The 19,914-nt window shown below is 42.8% G+C and overlaps 1 protein-coding gene across 1 annotated transcript in view; it reads left to right on the forward strand.

Moving 5' to 3' along the window:
• The window catches only part of GMPR (guanosine monophosphate reductase), a 124,803-nt gene that overhangs the window by 72,751 nt on the left and 32,138 nt on the right, over nt 1-19,914 (forward strand). The window contains exons 5-7 of the mRNA XM_068234647.1: nt 1,810-1,891; nt 13,116-13,222; nt 18,101-18,143. Of these exons, the coding sequence (XP_068090748.1) occupies nt 1,810-1,891; nt 13,116-13,222; nt 18,101-18,143 (232 nt within the window). The remainder of the gene's footprint in view (nt 1-1,809; nt 1,892-13,115; nt 13,223-18,100; nt 18,144-19,914) is intronic.

Below are 19,914 nucleotides of genomic sequence, written 5' to 3' on the forward strand. Positions count from 1 at the left end.
GTAAATAACTTTTTTCATATGTAACTCGCATGCTGCTGCTTGCATTTCTGTGTGCAACACAGGGCTGTTCCATTCAGTATAGTTAAATGGAGTCAGTAGGTCCAATGTGTTTCTGTAGCCCAATCTTCTATAGCCGCCATTTAGTGGTTTTGGTTCAGTGCTGTACAGTAAGAACCTGCTCTAACCCAGTAACAGGAAGTTGTATGTCATGTGCTGTGAGTCCAATTCCTCTTCACAAAACTTTGCACTTTCTGGACCAGTGCACACCAAAAAGCGCTAGCATAATCGCAAACGCTCAGCGCTTTTTTTTAAAGTGATTTTTCAGAGCAATTCTAGGCCTAGCAATTTTCTAATCATGCCTAGAGATTTTTGGAGCATTTTGGTGTAGTGGTTTTTATTTTTTTGTTACAGTAGAGCTGGAACTGAATAGCTTCTGTAACAAAAACGCTTGGAAAATCGCTCTGTTCTTGCGCTTTTCAGAGCAATTTTCCACTTTCCTATACTTAACATTGAGGCTGAATCGTCTCAGAAAAGCGCAGAAATGCTGCAGGATCCACGTTTGCATTTGGGAGAAAATCACATCGCTCTGTTGTGATCCATCCCATTCAAATACATTAGCCAAGCGCTTTTAAAAGCGCCAGCGTTTTTAAAAGTGCTCAGAAGTACTCTTGGTGTGCACCTGCCCTTTCCCAGTTACCTCTAAACTATAAAACAGAACAGTCTTAGTCACCCATACAAAACTTTCTCCGCGGGCGAAAACAGTGAAAGTTGGCAATCCAAAATGATTTGCACTGTCTTCATAAAAGTAACTTACTGCAAAAATGTAAAAAGCAGCATAAAAGCAAGTGGTGGATCTAACTATGGTGGGTCTATAGCAGTGATGGCTAACCCTGGCACTCCAGCTGTGTTGGAACTACAAGTCCCATGAGGCATGGAAATACTCTGACAGCTCTAAGCATAACTCGGAGAGGCAGAAGCATGATGGGATTTGTAGTTTTGTCACAGCTGGAGTGCTAAGGTTAGCCATCATTGCTCTATAGCTATGATTAAAGAGCCATTCATGCTCAGATACACATGAGCTATTATGTGCTACAGCCCATTTGTTCAAATAAAGATTGGACCTTTTATGGATCTCACACGGTGAAGCGGAGTCTTCTGTTCTACAGTTTTGACTGGGGCCATTCTACTTACTCTGCTCCCGTGCTCTGGGTGCTTGCAGCAGTCTTTTTGTTTTACAACTATCCACTACTCCAACATGTTGCCAAGATCACAATCAGGGGCGTAGCAATAGGGGGTGCAGAGGTAGCGAGCGCATCGGGGCCCTTGGGCCGGAGGGGCCCCGAAGGGCTCTCCCTCAACTACATTATTAGCTCTCTATTGGTCCTGTGCTCATAATAATCACTTCTATAGATACTTTGAATAGTGGTAATAATTAACAAACTGTTCCCCATCCCCTCCTTGCACCTCTGACACTGTAGTTGCCATTGGCAGGTTTTGGTTGCTGTATCAATTATTATGTATAGAGTGCTTGGGGGGGCCCCAATGTAAGACTTGCATCGGGGCCCACAGCTCCTTAGCTACGCCACTGATCACAATGCACGGTCGCCTGCTTTGCTGTCCCTTTTGACGCTAAATGGGACAGTGCACAGATATGGACAGAAATTAATGCAACAGTGTATTCTTCTAACATTTAACACACCTAAATTATGAGAAAAAACAGTTACAACATGTAAAATACATTATTGTGCAGTCTGGGCTATATGGCTAATGTATTCATCCTGATGTGTATAGTCTGTTACTGACTTCTAGGCTGGCAACGTGGTCACAGGAGAAATGGTAGAAGAGTTAATCCTTTCCGGTGCTGACATCATAAAAGTGGGAATTGGCCCAGGTGAGTACAGAAAATGTAATGAATCCCTTATAATTAACCGCAAAAACCTACAAGAGTGTTTATTAGAAAGAGAAAACTGAACTATTACAAGTCAGCACACATATTGTTACTCCATGCTAGAGTTAGTTTTCATGTCTGTATTACAACAACAATGTAGACACCGACAGCTCCAGACAGTGGTTAGATTAGGTAGAGACTAGTGAAATGTCCTGCAAAGGCCAGCATAGTTACAAGAAGCATGAAATAATCATGATCTTTCTTCCATGTAATACAGTTATTCATCATGAGATGGAGTAGGGAACGTTATGGCTACAAAGATTTGTGGTGACGGGAAACGTAGGCTTGAGAGGCATGTAATTGAAAACCATCTTTGGTCACCATAGTGACTAAGAATTGGCTGCTGCCTCCTGGCTATAAACCACTTCGCCTTTTACTCCTGACAGTCGGTTGACATGATCCAGAAAGCCTCTTGTTCTAATCCATTTATGTTCAGAGAGGAGAACACACTAAACACTTTGGGAGTTTTTAATAGGACTATGTACAGAGTGGTGTGTACTATGATAAAATGCAGAGGCCAATGAGATTTCAGTTTACCATAGTTACTTAAGTTAGTTATACTCTTTGGTTCCTATAGATGATGGCACTTTGATTTATTTTTCCTTTCCAGTAAAGCTGTTCTACTTGTCACCCTGGCCCAATGTTATTTCATCTTAACCCTTTCCAATCCTGTGTCGGACTATGCTTGACATTGGGCTTTTCCAGCAAAGGTCCAATGTTGGATGTAGTAAAGAATGCCTGCCACTAGAGGGCACTGTTGCCTGATGTAGTCTGGCACAGTATCATCTGCTTTCGATCAAAAAGCTCACAGGACCCCATGCCTTGGACTGCATAACTTCTACAAGCATGCTTGTCATCTAACATCTGCAGCTCCACCATGGATGTGTAACAAAATACATCTATGTGAACTCTCTAAGCTTTGCTCTGACTAACCTACTGCTGTGCATGGGAGCCATCAGCCGTTAACACATGCATTGCTTCTGCTCATGCTGATTATCATTGCCGCCTATCAATGTCAACCATGTACACTGGGCTGTGAACCTGCTTTGCTTGTTGGCCTCTTTCAATCAACTGTCATACATATGAGCTACTGCTTGTTGGTATATACAGTGTTTCTAACGCATGCGGTTGTTTATGCTGCATGCACGTACTTGGTTCACACTACACGATTCTGCGATTGAGTTTCATTGATGGACCTTCAAGCCTTTGTTTGTACATGCATGCTGTGCCTTTATCAAAATGGACTATCAGATGCCTTTGATGTGTACCGGGTTCACACTATTTGGCTCTGCGATTGAAATTCAAAGTGCATCTATGGTGATCATCTGTGGAAACTTTTGATATCAGCACTTGTGATCTGCAATTGGAATTTACCTATAGAGGAGTTGTCTGTGTAGCAGTTAATACAGGTAGAACTTTGTTTGCAAGTCTCAGGAGAACAAACATCTAGTTGGATTAATGCTTCCTGAGAGTCCTGGCTTTACATTAATCAGGGGGATATGCACATGAAGTATAGATACTGGGGACTGCAGCCTCCTATCTTACTCCAGAGTCAGTTTGGTTCATTTATCCATGAAGTTAGGATATGTTTAAAGTGAATTATATGTTTTTAAAAATGTGGTATTGTACTCAGTAGATTATTTGTATTAAAGTTTTCCACCCTTTTTTTCACATGCACCCAAGAGTCAATTTCTTTTTTATATATTTACCTGTCTTTTACTAGTACTATTTACTAGTAAATGAGAAGTTATACCAAAATGTTGGCTTAATGATCCATACAAACCAAGTTTCCTTCTTTTAAACATCTAAACGAATTGGCCTTTAATGGTGTGGGTGATTTTCCTGTTTATTTGGAATGATATTGTGGCTAACAGCAAGTATTAAAATATTTTGAATCCCTTATGTCTACACCTTGTGACTCACAGGAAGAACTGAATATATACTTAGACATAGAATAACACTGGGAAAAAACACCAGTGGTGACATCACTGGTAACAGAGCCTAGACGGGCTCCTTCTCATACAAGTTTTCTTACACCACATTCATTTTCTTCATTTGATAGTTTAGGAATTTTCTCTGTATGGACACACTGATTCTGATTTAAATTCAGAGTTAAAATGGAAAGGATATACAGGTGCAAAAAGGGGGGGGGGGGAGGCTGCTAAGTTCCTGGCTTTGCTGAGAAAGATGAGCTATTAAAGAGACTCTGTAATAAAAAAAAAAAACCCTGGGGGATACTTACCTTGGCAAGGGGAAGCTTAATGAGGCTTCCCCCATCCTCCTAAGCTTTAGGGATCCAGCGCTGGCTCCCCTGAAACTACAACCAGCAAAGGATATCGGCTGTGGTGCAGGCACAGTAGCGCCTGCAGTATTTACCTTCCTCAGCTCCAGCTCCAGCGCAGTAGTGGTTCTCCACTCGGGCTATGGCCGAAATAGCCGAGGCCAATCGAGTCCGCTCTATTGCTCCTTTCAAATTATCTAAAAAGAATTATCACACTTTCTGAATATGCCTATACTTATGGATGGATTCATTGATTGATTGATATTTTTGTACTTATTGCACTTTTTGGAATATTAAAAATAAGCATCTTTAGTTGCTGGTTTCATATATATCCATATCCTTGTACTTTATTCATTGACAAATCTGCTCATTCCTGAACAACTTGATATCACCACCATGTAGTTGTCTGACTTTGGCTGCAGAATGGAAGCAGCAAGCACATGATGAAGGTTTGGTTTCCTTATATCTATAGAGAAGGGGATGATCATTTGCGAGTCACAAAGAGATATTCTCGCATCATGACCATGCCTAATCCTATTTTGGCATTGTCTATCATGTAAACTCTTTGTTTGGTTACTATTTTGCAGATAGGTGTCAGTTGGCTGTAACCTACAAGCCAGCTGACACCATACTGCTAAATAGTAACCAGTGCAACTGTCATCTGTGTGTTCACTACTTAGCTGCATACAGGGTTTTACTAATATCTGCAAATATCCCTGAAGAAGCAGACTAGTTCCCTGAAAGTTTGCATAATTTAACTTTATCAATTAGCCATTTAAAGGGATAATTAAGCTAGGGATAAAAATAAGTTTTACTCACTTGGGGATTCTACCAGCCCCCTGCAGCTGACCCGAGCCCTTGCAGTCACTCACAGATCCTCCGGTCCTCCGCTGCCAGCTAGTTTTGTTTCACTGACAGGCCCGACAGGCCTGGCCACACGTAGCCTTCTTCACGTTCCCGTCCACAATAGCATCCTGCACCTGCACAGGACACTATTGCGGACGGGAATGCAAAGAAGGAGATGCATGGGCAGGCTTGTGCAGGTGCAATAAGCCTGTTGGCGAGAACGAAACTAGCTTGCGGCGGGGGACAGGAGGATCCATGAGTGACTGTGAACTGTTTTTTTAATCCCTGGCTTAAGCTCCTCTTTAACTTCGTAACCATTTGAGGACCACAGTGTTAAACTCCCCTAAAGACCAGGTCATTTTTCTGTTAATAGGCCACTGCAGCTTTAAGGCCAGGCTGCAGGGCCGCACAGCACACTAGTGATTCCCCCTCCTTTTCTCCCCACCAACAGAGCTCTCTGTTGGTGGGGTCAGATCACCCCCCGGATGTTTATTTGTTTGTTTGTACTTAACTATTTGTTTGTTTTTTTAATACATTTTCCTATTTTTTTATTTTTACATATTCCCCCCTCCCTCCCCCGCCAGCCAATCCCTGTGATCAGCTGTCATAGGCTTCAGCCTATGAAAGCCGATCACTGCCGAGGCACAGGAGGGGACAGGAGTCCCCAGTACAGCATTGCTGTAGATCACAGCGCTGTACACCCTAATTAGACAGCGGTTTCGCTGTCTAACAGTCTCCCGAGCGGTGATTGCCACTCGGAGACTGAAGGTGGGGTCGGAGCTCCGCCCCCCAAGCAGGAGATGCGCGCTCAGCCTGCGCGCGATCTCCTGCAGTAGCCGGCCCCGGGACTTGACTCTAATTGGCATTAGGCGGTCCTGGGGCTGCCGCTGCAGTAACACCCATCGGTGTGACGCGGTCTTAGAGTAGTTAAAGACCGCATCACGCCAATGGGCATGACAGAGGCGGCAGCCCCAGGACCACCTAACGCCAATTGGCGTCAAGTCCTGGGGCTGGCTCTTGCAGGAGATCACGCGTTCATCTCCGCTCCGCCTTCAGTCTCCCATCGGCGATCGCCGATCGGAGACTGTTAGACGGCAAAACCACCGTCTAATTGCCTCGTACAGCGCTGCGATCTAAGGTAGCGCTGTACTGGGAACAGCCGTGTGACACGGCTGTCCCCTCTGTTGCTGCGGAAGTGATCCGCTGTCATAGGCTGAAGCCTATGACAGCCGATCACGCTGATTGGTTGGCGGGGGGAGGGAGGGAGGGGGGGAGGTTATAAAATGAAAAAAATATATAAAAATATTAGCAAAATAAAGAAATAAATATTTATAAAAACAAACAAACACCCGAGGGCAAACACCCCACCAACAGAAAGCTCTATTGGTGGAGAGAAAAAGGGGGGGGGGGGGAGAGGGATCACTTGTGTGCTGAGTTGTGCGACCCTGCAGCTTGGCCTTAAAGCTGCAGTGGCCAATTTTTCAAAAAAAAAGGCCTGGTCTTTAGGGGGGTTTAATACTGCGGTCCTCAAGTGGTTAAGGACAGCAGTCATGAATTATTTAAAAACGAATCAAATGCAGATAGTATAGACAGCAATCTAAAGTTATGAAGAAACATGTAATTAGATTTAAAAAAAATAATAGTTTTTATAAAATGTCATTATAATGTGAATGTATGGTAACATTGATGTTTGACAGAGGCTCAGCTAAACCAAAGGGACAGGTGAGCCTGATATAAACCATCCCTCCCCCCATAAATTAACTTCTTCCTACCTGTACAGGATGGTTTATTCCTGTGCGCTGCAAATCTGCCATTACCGCCAATGGTTTTCTAACTGTCGGAAGCTAGTTGTCCCATCTGCGGGACATTCTTTCAGAGAGGACCCCCCCACTTAGTTGCAGTAAACCGCAGGGCAGCCGCACTGTCAACAGAGTCCAGTGTATGTGATCTGTGATAGCCATTCACCTCAATCTGTGACACAAGGGATAGGTAGCTGTTGCTTTTGCCTTCTGGGGCAGACACAATGCAAAGTAAATCTTAAGGCAGTCCTTGTGATTCACCAATACCAGTGTTTATTAGTGCAGTACGTGCTATTTGCATACTACTAACAAAGTTAACAGGAAAAAAGAAACTGGGAAAAAATTGAAAATAAAAAGATTGGGTGGATATTCTGGGTGGCTAATTTGACTAGATGGGGGGTGGAGGCAATATGGCTACCTATACTTGGGGGGTTAATGTGGCACCTACAGTATACTTGGGGGTTAATGTGGCTACTGATACTTGGAGGGGCTAATCTGGCAAACCATATTGGGGCTACCTATACTGGGGGTGAATCTAGCTACCTATACTGTGGGGCTAATCTGGCTAACTATACAGTGGGTCTTATCTGACTACCTATACTGTGGGTGTAATCTGGAGACTGATATGGGGGGGGGGGGGGGTGTTTAATCTGGCTACCTATACTGGGGGCTCCTCTGGCTACCCATACTGGGTGTATCTCTATCTACTTATAGTGTGGCTACCTGTAGTGGGGGCTGTCTAATAATGGTGGGTATCTCTAGCTCCCTATACTGGTGGGCTACCTGGGCCAAAAAAAGCCTTGTATTTTGGGGGTGTGGGGCTCCAATCAAAATTTTGCTATGGGTCCCCATTATTTTTAGCTATGCCCCTGACAGCAAATCACATCTGTAAGTATCTGGGTAATATAGCGCCTATGGCAAACACTGAAATTGTGTCCCCCCTTCCTGGTCAGAGCCCCCTTTCTCCTCTAAAAACTGCATCCTTTCTCGTGTACATGTGTTATGATTGCCTGTGTTTTTTTGGCTTGGGATATTGCTGAAGTTACTTTTTGGGAAATATATCTTCTTATTTCCTCTTTGTCCTCTTTTCTAACACTAAACCAAGTGCGCCCTAAATTAAGTTGCTATTTTCCCCAGATAACAGAATAAATCTGATCTGAATGATGGGGAGGCATGGGGTCAGGCATGGCACCGGGGCAGGCATGGCCAAGCACATGGGCACCTGCACCCCTCTAGATACACCTCTGAAGTAATTTAAAATAGCAGTGCAGAGAAGATAAATCTGGGACATAATCAAACACCATGCATCAGTTTGTTAGGCACCCTGTCCCTGCAACTTCCACAAACACATACACACTGTAGGCTCTGGGCACTGCAAGAGAGTTATAGTAAACCTGTAAGGTTAAGGGGAATACAAATTAGATACATACAAGGGAGGGGGAATCCTCTGGATCCTCCAGAAGGTACCCCAGTCGTCTTCCATCATGCTGCTTCAGAACACTTTGCCTGTGCAGTAGTATGGACCACCTTGGGCTTGGCTTTTCCCACCGACGCCGGAAGGGGTCCCTGCTACTGCGAATGCATGAGCCGTCGACAAGTCCTGGTTGCCGGTTTTGCAGCGGGGAAAGTGCTGGAATGGCCCAATGGAGGAGGACAGAGGAAGCCTATAGACGATCGAGAGGCTTCCCTCACTCAAGGTGAGTACTTATTTGGAGGCTTTTACAGGTTTCCTTATGGAATGAATGCAGTAAACTCCTGTTTTCCTGAATATGTAATACTACTTTCATTTCTCCTCCAGTTCATACACACACTTATTGCATTTAAAGGGGAACTGAAGTAAGAGGTATACGGAGGCTGCCATATTTATTTCCTTTTAATCAATACCAGTTGCCTGGCAGCCCTCCTGGTCTATTTCTCTGCAGTAGTATCTGAATAACACCAGAAACAAACATGCAGCTAGTCTTGTCAGATCTGACTTTAATTCTGAAACACCTGATCTGCTGCATGCTTGTTCAGGGGCTATGGCTAATAGTATTAGAGGCAGAGGATCAGCAGGGCTGCTTGGCAACTGGTATTGCTTAAAAGGAAATAAACATGGCAGCCTCCATATACCTCTCTTTTCAGTTCCCCTTTAATGTTTTCCAGATGTAAGAGGAGCAATGTAATAATATAACCATAATTTGTCCAATCCACCACTAAAGTACACTGATTGCATGGAAACTATACGTTATACTTGTGTTTGCATGAATTTTCTCTGGTTGTGGGCGACAGATTCCTTTCAGACCCAAAACATTAGTGGTGAGCATGGGCGTAGCAATAGGGGGTGCAGAGGTAGCGACCGCATCGGGGCCCTTGGGCCAGAGGGGCCCCGTAGGCCCCTCCCTGAACTTCAGTATTAGCTCTCTATTGGTCCTGTGCTCATAATAATCACTTCTGTAGATACTTTGAATAGTGGTAATCATTAACAAACTGTTCCCCATTCCCTTCCTGAACCTCTGACATTGTAGTTGCCATTGGCAGGTTTTGGTGGGCCGTATCAATTATTATGTATAGAGTGCTTGGGGGGCCCCATTGTAAAACTTGCATCGGGGCCCACAGCTCCTTAGCTATGCCACTGGTGGTGAGGTAGCAGACTTGCCATATAAACTGGATGTAGAATGTGGCTGGGGCATTAACTATATACCCCCCCCCCCCCCCAATAAGTGGAAAACTGCCAAAACACACACCCAAAAAAAGAAAACAACATAAGAAAAATTCATGTGCTTTGATACTGACAGGCATTCTCTGGATCAGTTTAGTACACGGACTTCCTAATAGACAGCCAACATTTAGAGCCAGACTATTTTTACTGCATAGCCCTTGTTAGTCATCCATGTCTTGCTTTGCACAGTTGTAATTTATAAATACGCTGGCATGTTGTGGTGATCTGAATAACAGATGTAATATTCTTCATTGGAGAGACAGATGCGGTGTCTGTCAGTGATGCAGAGATTTGTCAGAGAAATTACACCTGATATGATACAAGTGAGCATGTGAGTCATTCACATCTCATTTTTACAATCAAATGAAGATACCCAGAGGGCCTGTAGGCTGATACTTTATTAGGAGCTAGTGAACCTAATAAATAACACTGGATGAACTCTATAGAAAAAGGTACTTAACTGTGAACTTGTGATGAAAAAGTACAGAAGCTGAAAGTTTTAATCGGTTCATCATGTGGCTTAAAGAGGAACTGTAAGGAGAATTTTTTTTTTTTTACAAAAAACAAAGGAACAGGGAGTGTGTTATGAGTAAAAGAAGAAGAGATAAGCAAAAGAGAGACAACAAATATCCTCTTACCCCGTCAGCGTGGTATAGAAAAAATGTCTCATGCAGCATGGAAGGTATCATGTTTACTATTGGCACGCAGAAATAGAGGGGTTTTTCCCCCTTCGTTGAAGACACACTCCTTTTTTCCTTATATAGATACCCAAGTTTATCCAGATCGCTAAGGGCTCTGTCTCACACTGAAAATTGCTGCAAAATTCGTGCTATTTTGCCGTAATTCTGTTTGCAAGTCTCGATGCTCATTCCCTGAACAAGAATTGAAAATGCAATTGCTGCAAAATTTTGCAATAAATTTTGGGTATGAAACAGACAGGTTTTCACACTGGGTTATTTTCTGCTATTTCTCTGCTTTCCACTAGGCTTGTATGTCAGTGCTGTGCCTGATCCTGTGCTGCTGTTGCCATTTCTCTGCTCTCCACTAGGTTGCTATGCTGTATCTGATCTTCCTATGTCTACAGTATTATATTATGCTACTGATATTTAAGGCTCAATATCTTAGCACTCATAGCTCCTACACACTTCAAATGTTGAGGGGAGGGTAGGGAAGGGACCCCCGACCTACCTCTGTACCAGCCCCCCAGTGCTGCTGGTTCCTGAGATAGGGTATATCAATGCTATCTTGTGAATCAGTGGGACTGAGAGGTACAGAGGTAGTTCAGGGGGTCCCCTCCCTACCCTCAAAATTTGGAGTTTGTCAGAGCTACAAATGCTGAGATATGGAGCCTTCAACATCAGCATTATGCAAATCAGAAATGAGCTGCATGTGATGTCATTACCCAAAAGGCTGTGTATCAGTAGGCCAAATTTTAATTAGCCCTACACTGTGGGAGGGGTTTCATCTTTTCAGCTGGCTTTCCATTGGCTACAGGACTTTTTCCCCTCTGAGAATTGGGTTTTCCTTTACAAACCTGCCATTAGCTTCACACTGGTAGTGAGTTCATTTTCACCTTACAGTTCATCTTTAATGCATACCTCATCAAATGCACTAAAATGAACACATATGCATTGCTAACCTCCTTCTATAACACCAGGATAAGAGACAATATTAACACTACATTACACAAGGGAAAAGTCATAAATCTTTTAAAAATAAAATGAAAGCATCTTGAAATGGATGTAAGTATTTCTACCAGGAGACCTGCTTAGTTTTACTGATTTTGATCCTCTTTATGTCCCCCTATAATAGACACCTAAAGTGAAAGGGATATGGTGGCTACCATATTTATTTCCATTTTAACCTCGTGAGGACCACAGGCTTACACCCTCCTAGTGACCAGGCAATTCAGCACTGTGCAGCTTTAACAGTTTATTGCCTGGCCATACAGCGCTAGATCTCAGCTCTGCACAAATCAAAATATAGTTTATTTTATCTCTACCAGCCTGCCAGCTGCGAACCTGGCTGGCAGGCTGATCACGGAGCCCTTCTCTATTTACAGGCATTCGTACTCGTGCAAGCACGCGCTACCGTCAAATCTCACGCATCGCGAGATCACACTCCAATGTGTGATCAAGAAACAAGGAAGCCACTCTGAGGCTGACATCCAGAGTTAAAGGGAACCAGAGAGGAAGGATAGTAAAAAATAGGAAAAGCTTTGCCTACATACCTGGGGCTTCCTCCAGCCCCATAAGCCTGGATTGCTCCCACGCCGCCATCCTCCGCTTCCTCTGTCGGCGGTACCGAGTCCCGTCACTTCCGGTGGACGCGACCAATTTTCCGCATGCACAGGGGCTCCCTCCATACCCTTACGTATGCGCCTGCGTAGTAGGGCGCCGCACGCGTAAGGATAAGGAGAGAGCACCAGTGATGCGGAAAATTGGCCGCGTGCTTCCCCCGACTGCCCGAAAGTACGGGACCAGGTACTGGCGGATACAGGCAGCGGAGGACGGCGGCGTGGGAGCGATCCAGGCTTATGGGGCTGGAGGAAGCCCCAGGTATGTAGGTAAAGCTTTTCGTTTCTTCAGCTCTGGTTCTCTTTAAGTAGTTGCAGAGTGGTTAACAATACCAGTCGCCTGGCAGTAGTGATGGTCATGTCTAGAAGAACTCATGGAGAAGCATGTGATTTGTTTGTTCAGCTGATAAATTTGCAAAGCTCTGATTTACTGTGATCACATCCTGACTTAGCACATGACAATGACTCACAAATCAGAGACTTACATATCTATTACCTGACCAAACAGATCACGTTTCTGCATGAGTTCTCCTAGACATGGCCATCACTACCTTGCAGTCCTGCTGATCTTCCATGCATCAGTAGCACACCCATACTGCACCTACATAAGTTCAGCTGTGCTTGCGCAGTGAGTTGAAGCTACTCCGTGCTACTGCGCAGGTGCAGCCCTACTCATACAAGCACAGTATGGCCGCTCTTGTGCATAAGGAGGGCCACAGATGCCAACTTCCAGAGGGTCCCAGGCAGTGAAGGTGGTCTGGAGGAGGAAGGGGGAAGCCTTTGGAGAATACAGAGGCTTCCCACTTCCTAGCTAAGTATCTAGTTTTCTGTATTCATGCCTTAGGTTTCTTTGAGTAAATTGGTTCCGTATGTACACATGTTTACCTGACCATATTACAAGTCACTTTGGGCACATTTTAAACTCTTAATGGGTGGGGAGCTCTGTCCTGTTGTTTATCAGTCCAAATTGTGGTCAGTGAGGTTGTAATAATTCCAGCTTGCATAAGAATTGTATGCAGCTTAGAAATAAGCCAATGAAATGCACTCCCTGACTATTTTGATTTGCCAATTTCAAGCTGCATACAATTTCCATTTTTGCATTAATTTTGCATGCAAGCCTAAATAGTAAGCATCTTACTGACCAATAAGAAAATAGCTGAGCAGGACTAATCTTGCTGTAGTTATAGAATGCCTGCCATGAAGACCAGCTTTTAATTCTCTCTTTTCCCTACACTCTTGCACAGGATCTGTTTGTACAACCAGGATTAAAACAGGTGTTGGTTACCCCCAGCTGAGCGCTGTGATTGAATGCGCTGACTCTGCTCATGGCTTGAAAGGGCACATCATTTCCGTAAGTACAGGCATGTGTTTACTGAACAACATCAACATTGGAACTTTTTTTAGCTCATCATTTCTGTCAGTTATCCACATTGGCCAATCCGCAAACTCCATAGAGTCTGTTATTTAAATCTTAGTAACATGATGAACTGGAGGAAAACAAGGTCACAATTAGTGTGCTGCTAGTGATGGTCAGTGCAAAGCTTGTATTAGCTGGTTTATTTTATAGAGCAATAGATGTAACACACATACTTAATAGGACTTCACCCTCCATCAGGCTAGAGGGGGTAAAACAAGGAAAGATGACTTCTTGGTAGTTTGTTGCAGCCTGCATTTTGCTTTTTTTAGTGGTAGTAGGTTTAAGGCTGTAAATAATCTTTTAGAGCAAAGAAATGCTAAGTTTCATACCACTTTAAGTAAGTTTTGCACAAATATAAAACAATATATATGTGTCTCACTAGTTGTAGATTTTCTTTTCCGTTTTTTTTCTTCCTTCAAAACCAGTTGCTTACTATTTATAAGGGCCCATTTCCACTATCACGAATTCGCATGCGTGTGCCGCATGCGAATTCGCATAGCCAATACAAGTGGATGGGACTGTTTCCACTTGTCAGGATTCCTGAGCGTTTTCGTCCGCGGTAAAAATTTGCATGGCAGAGCCATCAGAATTCGCATGAAGCATACCGCTATGCGAGTGTATGCGAATTTTCATGCGAATTCGCATGGAATCAATGAAAAAGCACACAGGCACTGCCATGGTTAAATTGGCATACTGCATCATATTCCCATACAAGTGGAAACGAGCCCTAACTCTTTAGCATCCAGTTTATTTAGAGGCTTGCAAGTGCTCCAGGTCAATTTATTTTGGCACATTTAATTATTTATTTGTTACATTTTCCCGGTTCTAATTAGTACCTCTGTAATGTGTATTTATGGCCACTTGTCACTAGGGGGCAGTGTGATACAATAACAGAGGACTTCTGCTTTCAGTTTCTATATTTAGTAGAGAGAGATCAAAGCATTCCAAGAATTTACAGCACAACGAGTTCTGACGACTGAATTCAAAAGTAGTGCTCTAATCTCAAACAAGATAACTCCATTGACGTTGCTAATGGGTTAAAACATATCCAGGAAATGCTGAATCACCATCCCCAGTTGTGTGAAATCATACTTGTGTTCTGTTTGAGTTTGTTGTAGGATCATTCTTTTTTAAGAGAAACCCTGCATGTAAAATCCTTTACTAGTGTGATTGTCCCCTAATTAGCTCAGCACCTTCACCTGTTGCTTCATAAACAAACCCAGGCTGTCTTAATAGGATGAATGCGACTTTCTTCTTTATTCAGTTCATTTTCTGTAAATGCTACCGTAATCTATCCAAATGGGTATTAACTGATTTGTTAGAAAATACAGAGGCAAAGTGGATAAGAAGAATTTGGGAGTTTTGTTCTCAGCCACTCAATTGCAAGGTTCAACCACTGCAAACCCATCCGAGTGAACTAGGTCTCAGAAACCATGACCAGGACCCATGATCAGCATAGCAGCCAACGTGGAACATTTTGAAAAGGGAATTAGTAGTGATTAAAGGACAACTGTAATAAGAGGGCTATAGAGGCTACCATAGTTATTTCCTTTTAACCTCCTTAGCGGTAATCCAAAATCAGATTCGGGTCGGAAACACACAGCTCAGAGTGGTAAGCACATGCCTGAGTGAGTTATATGCAGGAGTTCCTGTAGATCTCTCTGTGGTATGTTTTTTTTGTTTTTAGGGTCGGTGAAAAAGTTGTATGGCTTTTAGACCCTAAATCTGGAAATAATCACTACAATACCAGTTGCCTGGCAGCCCTGCTGAATTATTTGGCTGCAGTAGGGACACCAGAAACAAGCATGCAGCTAATCTTGTCAGATCTGACAATAATGTCAAAAACAGCTGATCTGCTGCATGCTTGTTTAGGGTCTATGGCTAAAGTTATTTAGAGGCAGAGGATCAGTAGGGTAGCCAGGAAACTGGTATTGTTTAAAAGGAAATAAATATGGCAGCCTCCATATCCCTCTCAATACAGTTGGCCTTTATTCTCCATTCAGATGCTGCTCCAGTGCAGCACAGAGATGAATTGTACAGATAGAAGTGGCAAGAGACTACACAAAGCTGGTGATCTCAATGCAGAGTCTTCAGCTTTGCTGCATCTCTGTCCAGATGATCTTGATGCAGAGGTTCCAGTAGGTTACTCTCATCTCCAGCAGGCAGCTAATATATAGTTTCAGCTCATGTTGGTTTAAAGCAGGGGTCTCAAACTCAATTTACCTGGGGGCCGCAGGAGGCAAAGTCAGGATGAGGCTGGGCCGCATAAGGAATTTCACAAAAAAAAGTCAATCAGCAGCTCCCGCCCCCGCAAACCCAACCCCCTCCCCCCCAGTCCCTTGCATTGATTTTTATTTCAAAACCAAATTCACACTGAAGCGAACTACTTTACCTATTTTACCTTATAGTTCGCTTCAGTGATCCCATTACAAGTAATCCATCGTGTCCCCGCCGCAAAACGAGGGCTACAGAGCCCCCAAATCGCCCAGGGGGCAATCCGCCGGCATTTCCTGGAAGGGGCAGAGCTTTCAGCTTTAGCTCTGCCCCTCCTGACGTCAATCGCGATGCATCGCTGCCTCTCCCCGTCCCTCTCTGTGAAGGAAGAGTGAGAGGGGTGCGCAGAGGCGGCGATGCACCGCGATTGACGTCATGAGGGGCAGAGCTGAAGCTGAAAGCTCTGCCCCTTCCAGGAAATGCCGGCGGATTGCCCCCCGGCCAATTTGGGGGCTCTGCAGCCCTCGTTTAGCGGCAGGGATGCGGCAGATTACTTGGGAGCACTGAAGCGAACTATAAGGAAGATTTTGTCGGCGAGGGCCTCAAAATATTGTATCGAGGGCCGCAAATGGCCCGCGGGCCGCGAGTTTGAGACCCCTGGTTTAAAGGGAACCTGAACTGAGTAAAATTATTTAAAATAAACTCATGATGTAGCTGCAAATGAATATTACATACTTGCCTCGACATCAGTTCCTCTCAGAAGCTCACCATTTTCTTCTTACAGTGATCCCTTCCAGTTCTGACAAAATTTTGTCAGAACAGCGATATATCAGTTTCTGCCAGTTATAGATCAGCTGCTGTCAGTGACTCTTGAATGTGCAAGGTAATGTCCATGTTTCCCTATGGCTCAAGTGGGCAATATAACAGTTTAACAGTGTGCTGACCAGGATGCTGTTATGGGGTAATGGCCATTTTCAAAATTGAGGACAGAGAATTCCATCAATCACAGTGGACAAACAGGACACAGGAGAGGAGAAAGAGATTGAGGAGCAAATTGATTATCTACATGGGAGGTAAGTATGACCTGTGTATGTTTATTTTCACTTTTTATTTCCAGTTCAGGTTCTCTTTAAGGATAGGGCAAGTGTTAGGTTTGTGTAGGGAGCAAGTCTTATTGTCCCTGCATTTGCTTTATTTGGTGCCTGGTGTTGACTATGCAATAGCTACTTGTTGGCCTAGGCCAATGCTCAGTTGACATCAGATTTTGTTAGAAAAGACAGGTTGTTGAGCTGGGATAGAATCGCAATATTACCATGAACCCATTTACTGAACCTGTCTTCTTCTTGTGAACTGTCAGCATTGGCATGCCTGCCTACTTAACCACTTACCTTACAGCCTGATATACAGTAGGGGCCTGTATGCAATTCACTTTTTCTCCAGAGTTTTCTCCCAGGTGATATTTTCACAACTTGTCAAAAAATGCCCTTTAAGCCACCAGCAAGCAAGAAAATACTCAAAATAAATTTTATAGTACCTTTTCAACAACTTTTGGGTACATTTTAAATTGTTAAATGCTTAAAAGTTAATTTGAAGAGAAGATGAAAATTATCTCCTAGGAGATAGCTCAGGTGAAATATTTAATTTCATATGGGCCTAGGGCCCGTATGCAATTCACATTTTCACCTGGGTTTTCTCCTAGGTGACATGTTCACAACTTGTAAATAAAATGCACTTTAAATCCCCAGCAAGCAAGAAAATGCTCAAAATAATTTTGATAGTACTTTTCATCTAATTTTTAGTGCCTTTTCAACTGCAAAATGCTGAAAAGTTATCTTAAAAAGAAGTAGAAAAATAATCTCCTAGGAGAAAACTCAGAAGAAAAAGTGATTTAAATATGGGCCCGGGTGTCCTAGTACAGTAATGGTGCAGCAGTCTGCACTCATCAGACCACATTTACTATCAAATGTATTACACTAAAATATCCTTCATATATATTAGCATATTGCCATGAGTGGGGATTTTACATGAGTGAATTCAAGGAGTTTATAATGCAGCACTAAATGGTTCTGTAAAAACAACTGTTACTAGTATGTAATGCTGTGCTTTATTTAAAAGGTTATTGTACTAATCTAGCAATGAAAATCAAACCTAGCTTCTTTTATAGCGGCTTTTGGTTACTGTTCACTAAGCACTTGTAATATTACATCACTAATTGTATGGTTTGGCCAAGTATTACACAAGATGTTCCAAGGAGAAAAAAAAACACAAACGTTTCCTTCTTAGCCCACTAGATGGCGATCCATACCCACAACATAGATGTTGCTAAATGTCTCATGCGACTAAGTATTTGTAGCAGATCACGCTACCGCATCTTTCTCCATGTCACTCTGTTCATTGGTTAAGAAATTGCCAGCTACTACACAGTGAAAATCCTCAACCTTGATTTTATCTCTGCCGCTATTTATATTAAACTTCCAGGGAAATCGATAGATATACGCTAGATCCGGATAGGGAGCGTTTTTAATATGAAAGAGGCCATAAGAGGCATGATTTGTGCATAGATATGTATAAGTAATTCTCGCTTCATCTTGTTTTAAGGATGGAGGCTGCAGCTGCCCAGGAGATGTCGCCAAAGCATTTGGTAAGCTTTATGACAATAAAGAGTCTGGATGGGTCCTTGAATGTCGTGTTACAACTAGTAGATCTTCCTCTCAATATACAGTATGATACCAAGGGACCTGTTCATAGATAAAGACATTTCCTTCTCATTATATAACACTCTTTAAAATAACTGAAACTGTAACGTCACATTTCAGTAAATCTCAGTGAATACCAGAGTTTACTATATTTGCTATAGATCATGAATAATAAATATAGCCTGTGCCATGTAAATGCATAATATTAATAATAGCCATCCCACCTGAGGTATCACTGAGCATGTTTCTGTGCAGAGGACTCCAGTGCTGCTGCAATAGCCAAGTCTGTAGCTGTGATGTCCAGTGGATCTGACATGAGAGAATAATAGGCAGTATGCCGCCCACTAATAATAGGCAGAGTGCCCCCATAAATAATAAAAAGTGCCCCCATAGATAATAGGACGAGTCCCACTCCAATTAGGCAGAGTGACCCCCACCCACCCGAATAAGTGATTCCTGCAAAAGGATCATTCACCTCCAGGTACATTATTCATGGCCTGCCTGCGCAATCCACAGACCAAATTAATCGATCTGCACACAGTGCTGACTACGGAGAACCATGAAATAAATCTCAGCGTAAGAGTAAAGGTGTAATGCACTTCACACTACTCATTGCTTACTCATATGTGAGCACTTAAAGAGACACTGAAGCGAAAAAAAATATATGATATAGTGAATTGGTTGTGTACTATGAATAATTACTAGAAGATTAGCAGCAAAGAAAATATCCTCATATTTTTATTTTCAGGTATACAGTGTTTTTTCGAACATTGCATCATTCTCTAATATGTGCAGATTACACAACACTCAGCATTCAAAATGATTCTTTCAGAGCAGTCTGTGAACTAATGACCTCTCCTGTGGCAGAGGAAAAGTAATTAGTTCACTTACAGTTGAGATAATAAAAGTCAGATAACAGCCCTCTCCACGACTTTGAAAGTCGTAGAGATTAATGGCTTTTTTGCATAGAGATAACAACTAGAGATTCTTAACTCTTCCTGTACTGGAAACAATTAGACTGATATGTCTGATCTTAATGTTTTATTTCTTAGCTGTACTACACATACAAATCATAATATCATCATTTTTTTTCGCTTCAGTGTCTCTTTAATAGTGTGAAATGCGTTAGGAGTTATGCTGTTATCGGTAAATCTAAGATCTATTTAATAAATACTGTATACATAGTCAGCACTCCACGGATCGATTTGTTTGTGCTTACACTACCTCTGCCTTCACATCAACCACATCAAGTATACCAGTCATATGTCACAGTCTGCAGAGTACATTACAAGAATACCAACACTATGATTCAAGGAGCAGAGACAAGCTGACCCACCCTGACCACAGTTAATGCATGGGGCGGGGGAAAGGGGTGGTGGGGACGTCTTTTTTCTATGTACCACCTGAGAAACATAACATGTCATTAAATAAGCCAGTGCAAAGGGCAAAGCTCAAGATACAAAACATATACCAACCATCTGTGACCTATCATATTTCTCTTACTAAATTAATATTAGAGTTTGGTTTCTAAAGTAATATATTTAGAGATTAACTCCGAACACTTGCTTGGGTCACTTTATCTTACAGTCTGCTTTACGTAATAAAGTTTTATGATATAATCAGACTATTGGGCCTGAAAGGCTGTAAAAGGCCTCATTCCAGGTAATTTTGCAAAAAAAAAAAAAAATGCTTAGTTAATAATAATAGTTAATACAG

The sequence above is a fragment of the Hyperolius riggenbachi genome, chromosome 5 (assembly GCF_040937935.1).
Source record: "Hyperolius riggenbachi isolate aHypRig1 chromosome 5, aHypRig1.pri, whole genome shotgun sequence".
Classification (NCBI taxonomy): domain Eukaryota; kingdom Metazoa; phylum Chordata; class Amphibia; order Anura; family Hyperoliidae; genus Hyperolius; species Hyperolius riggenbachi.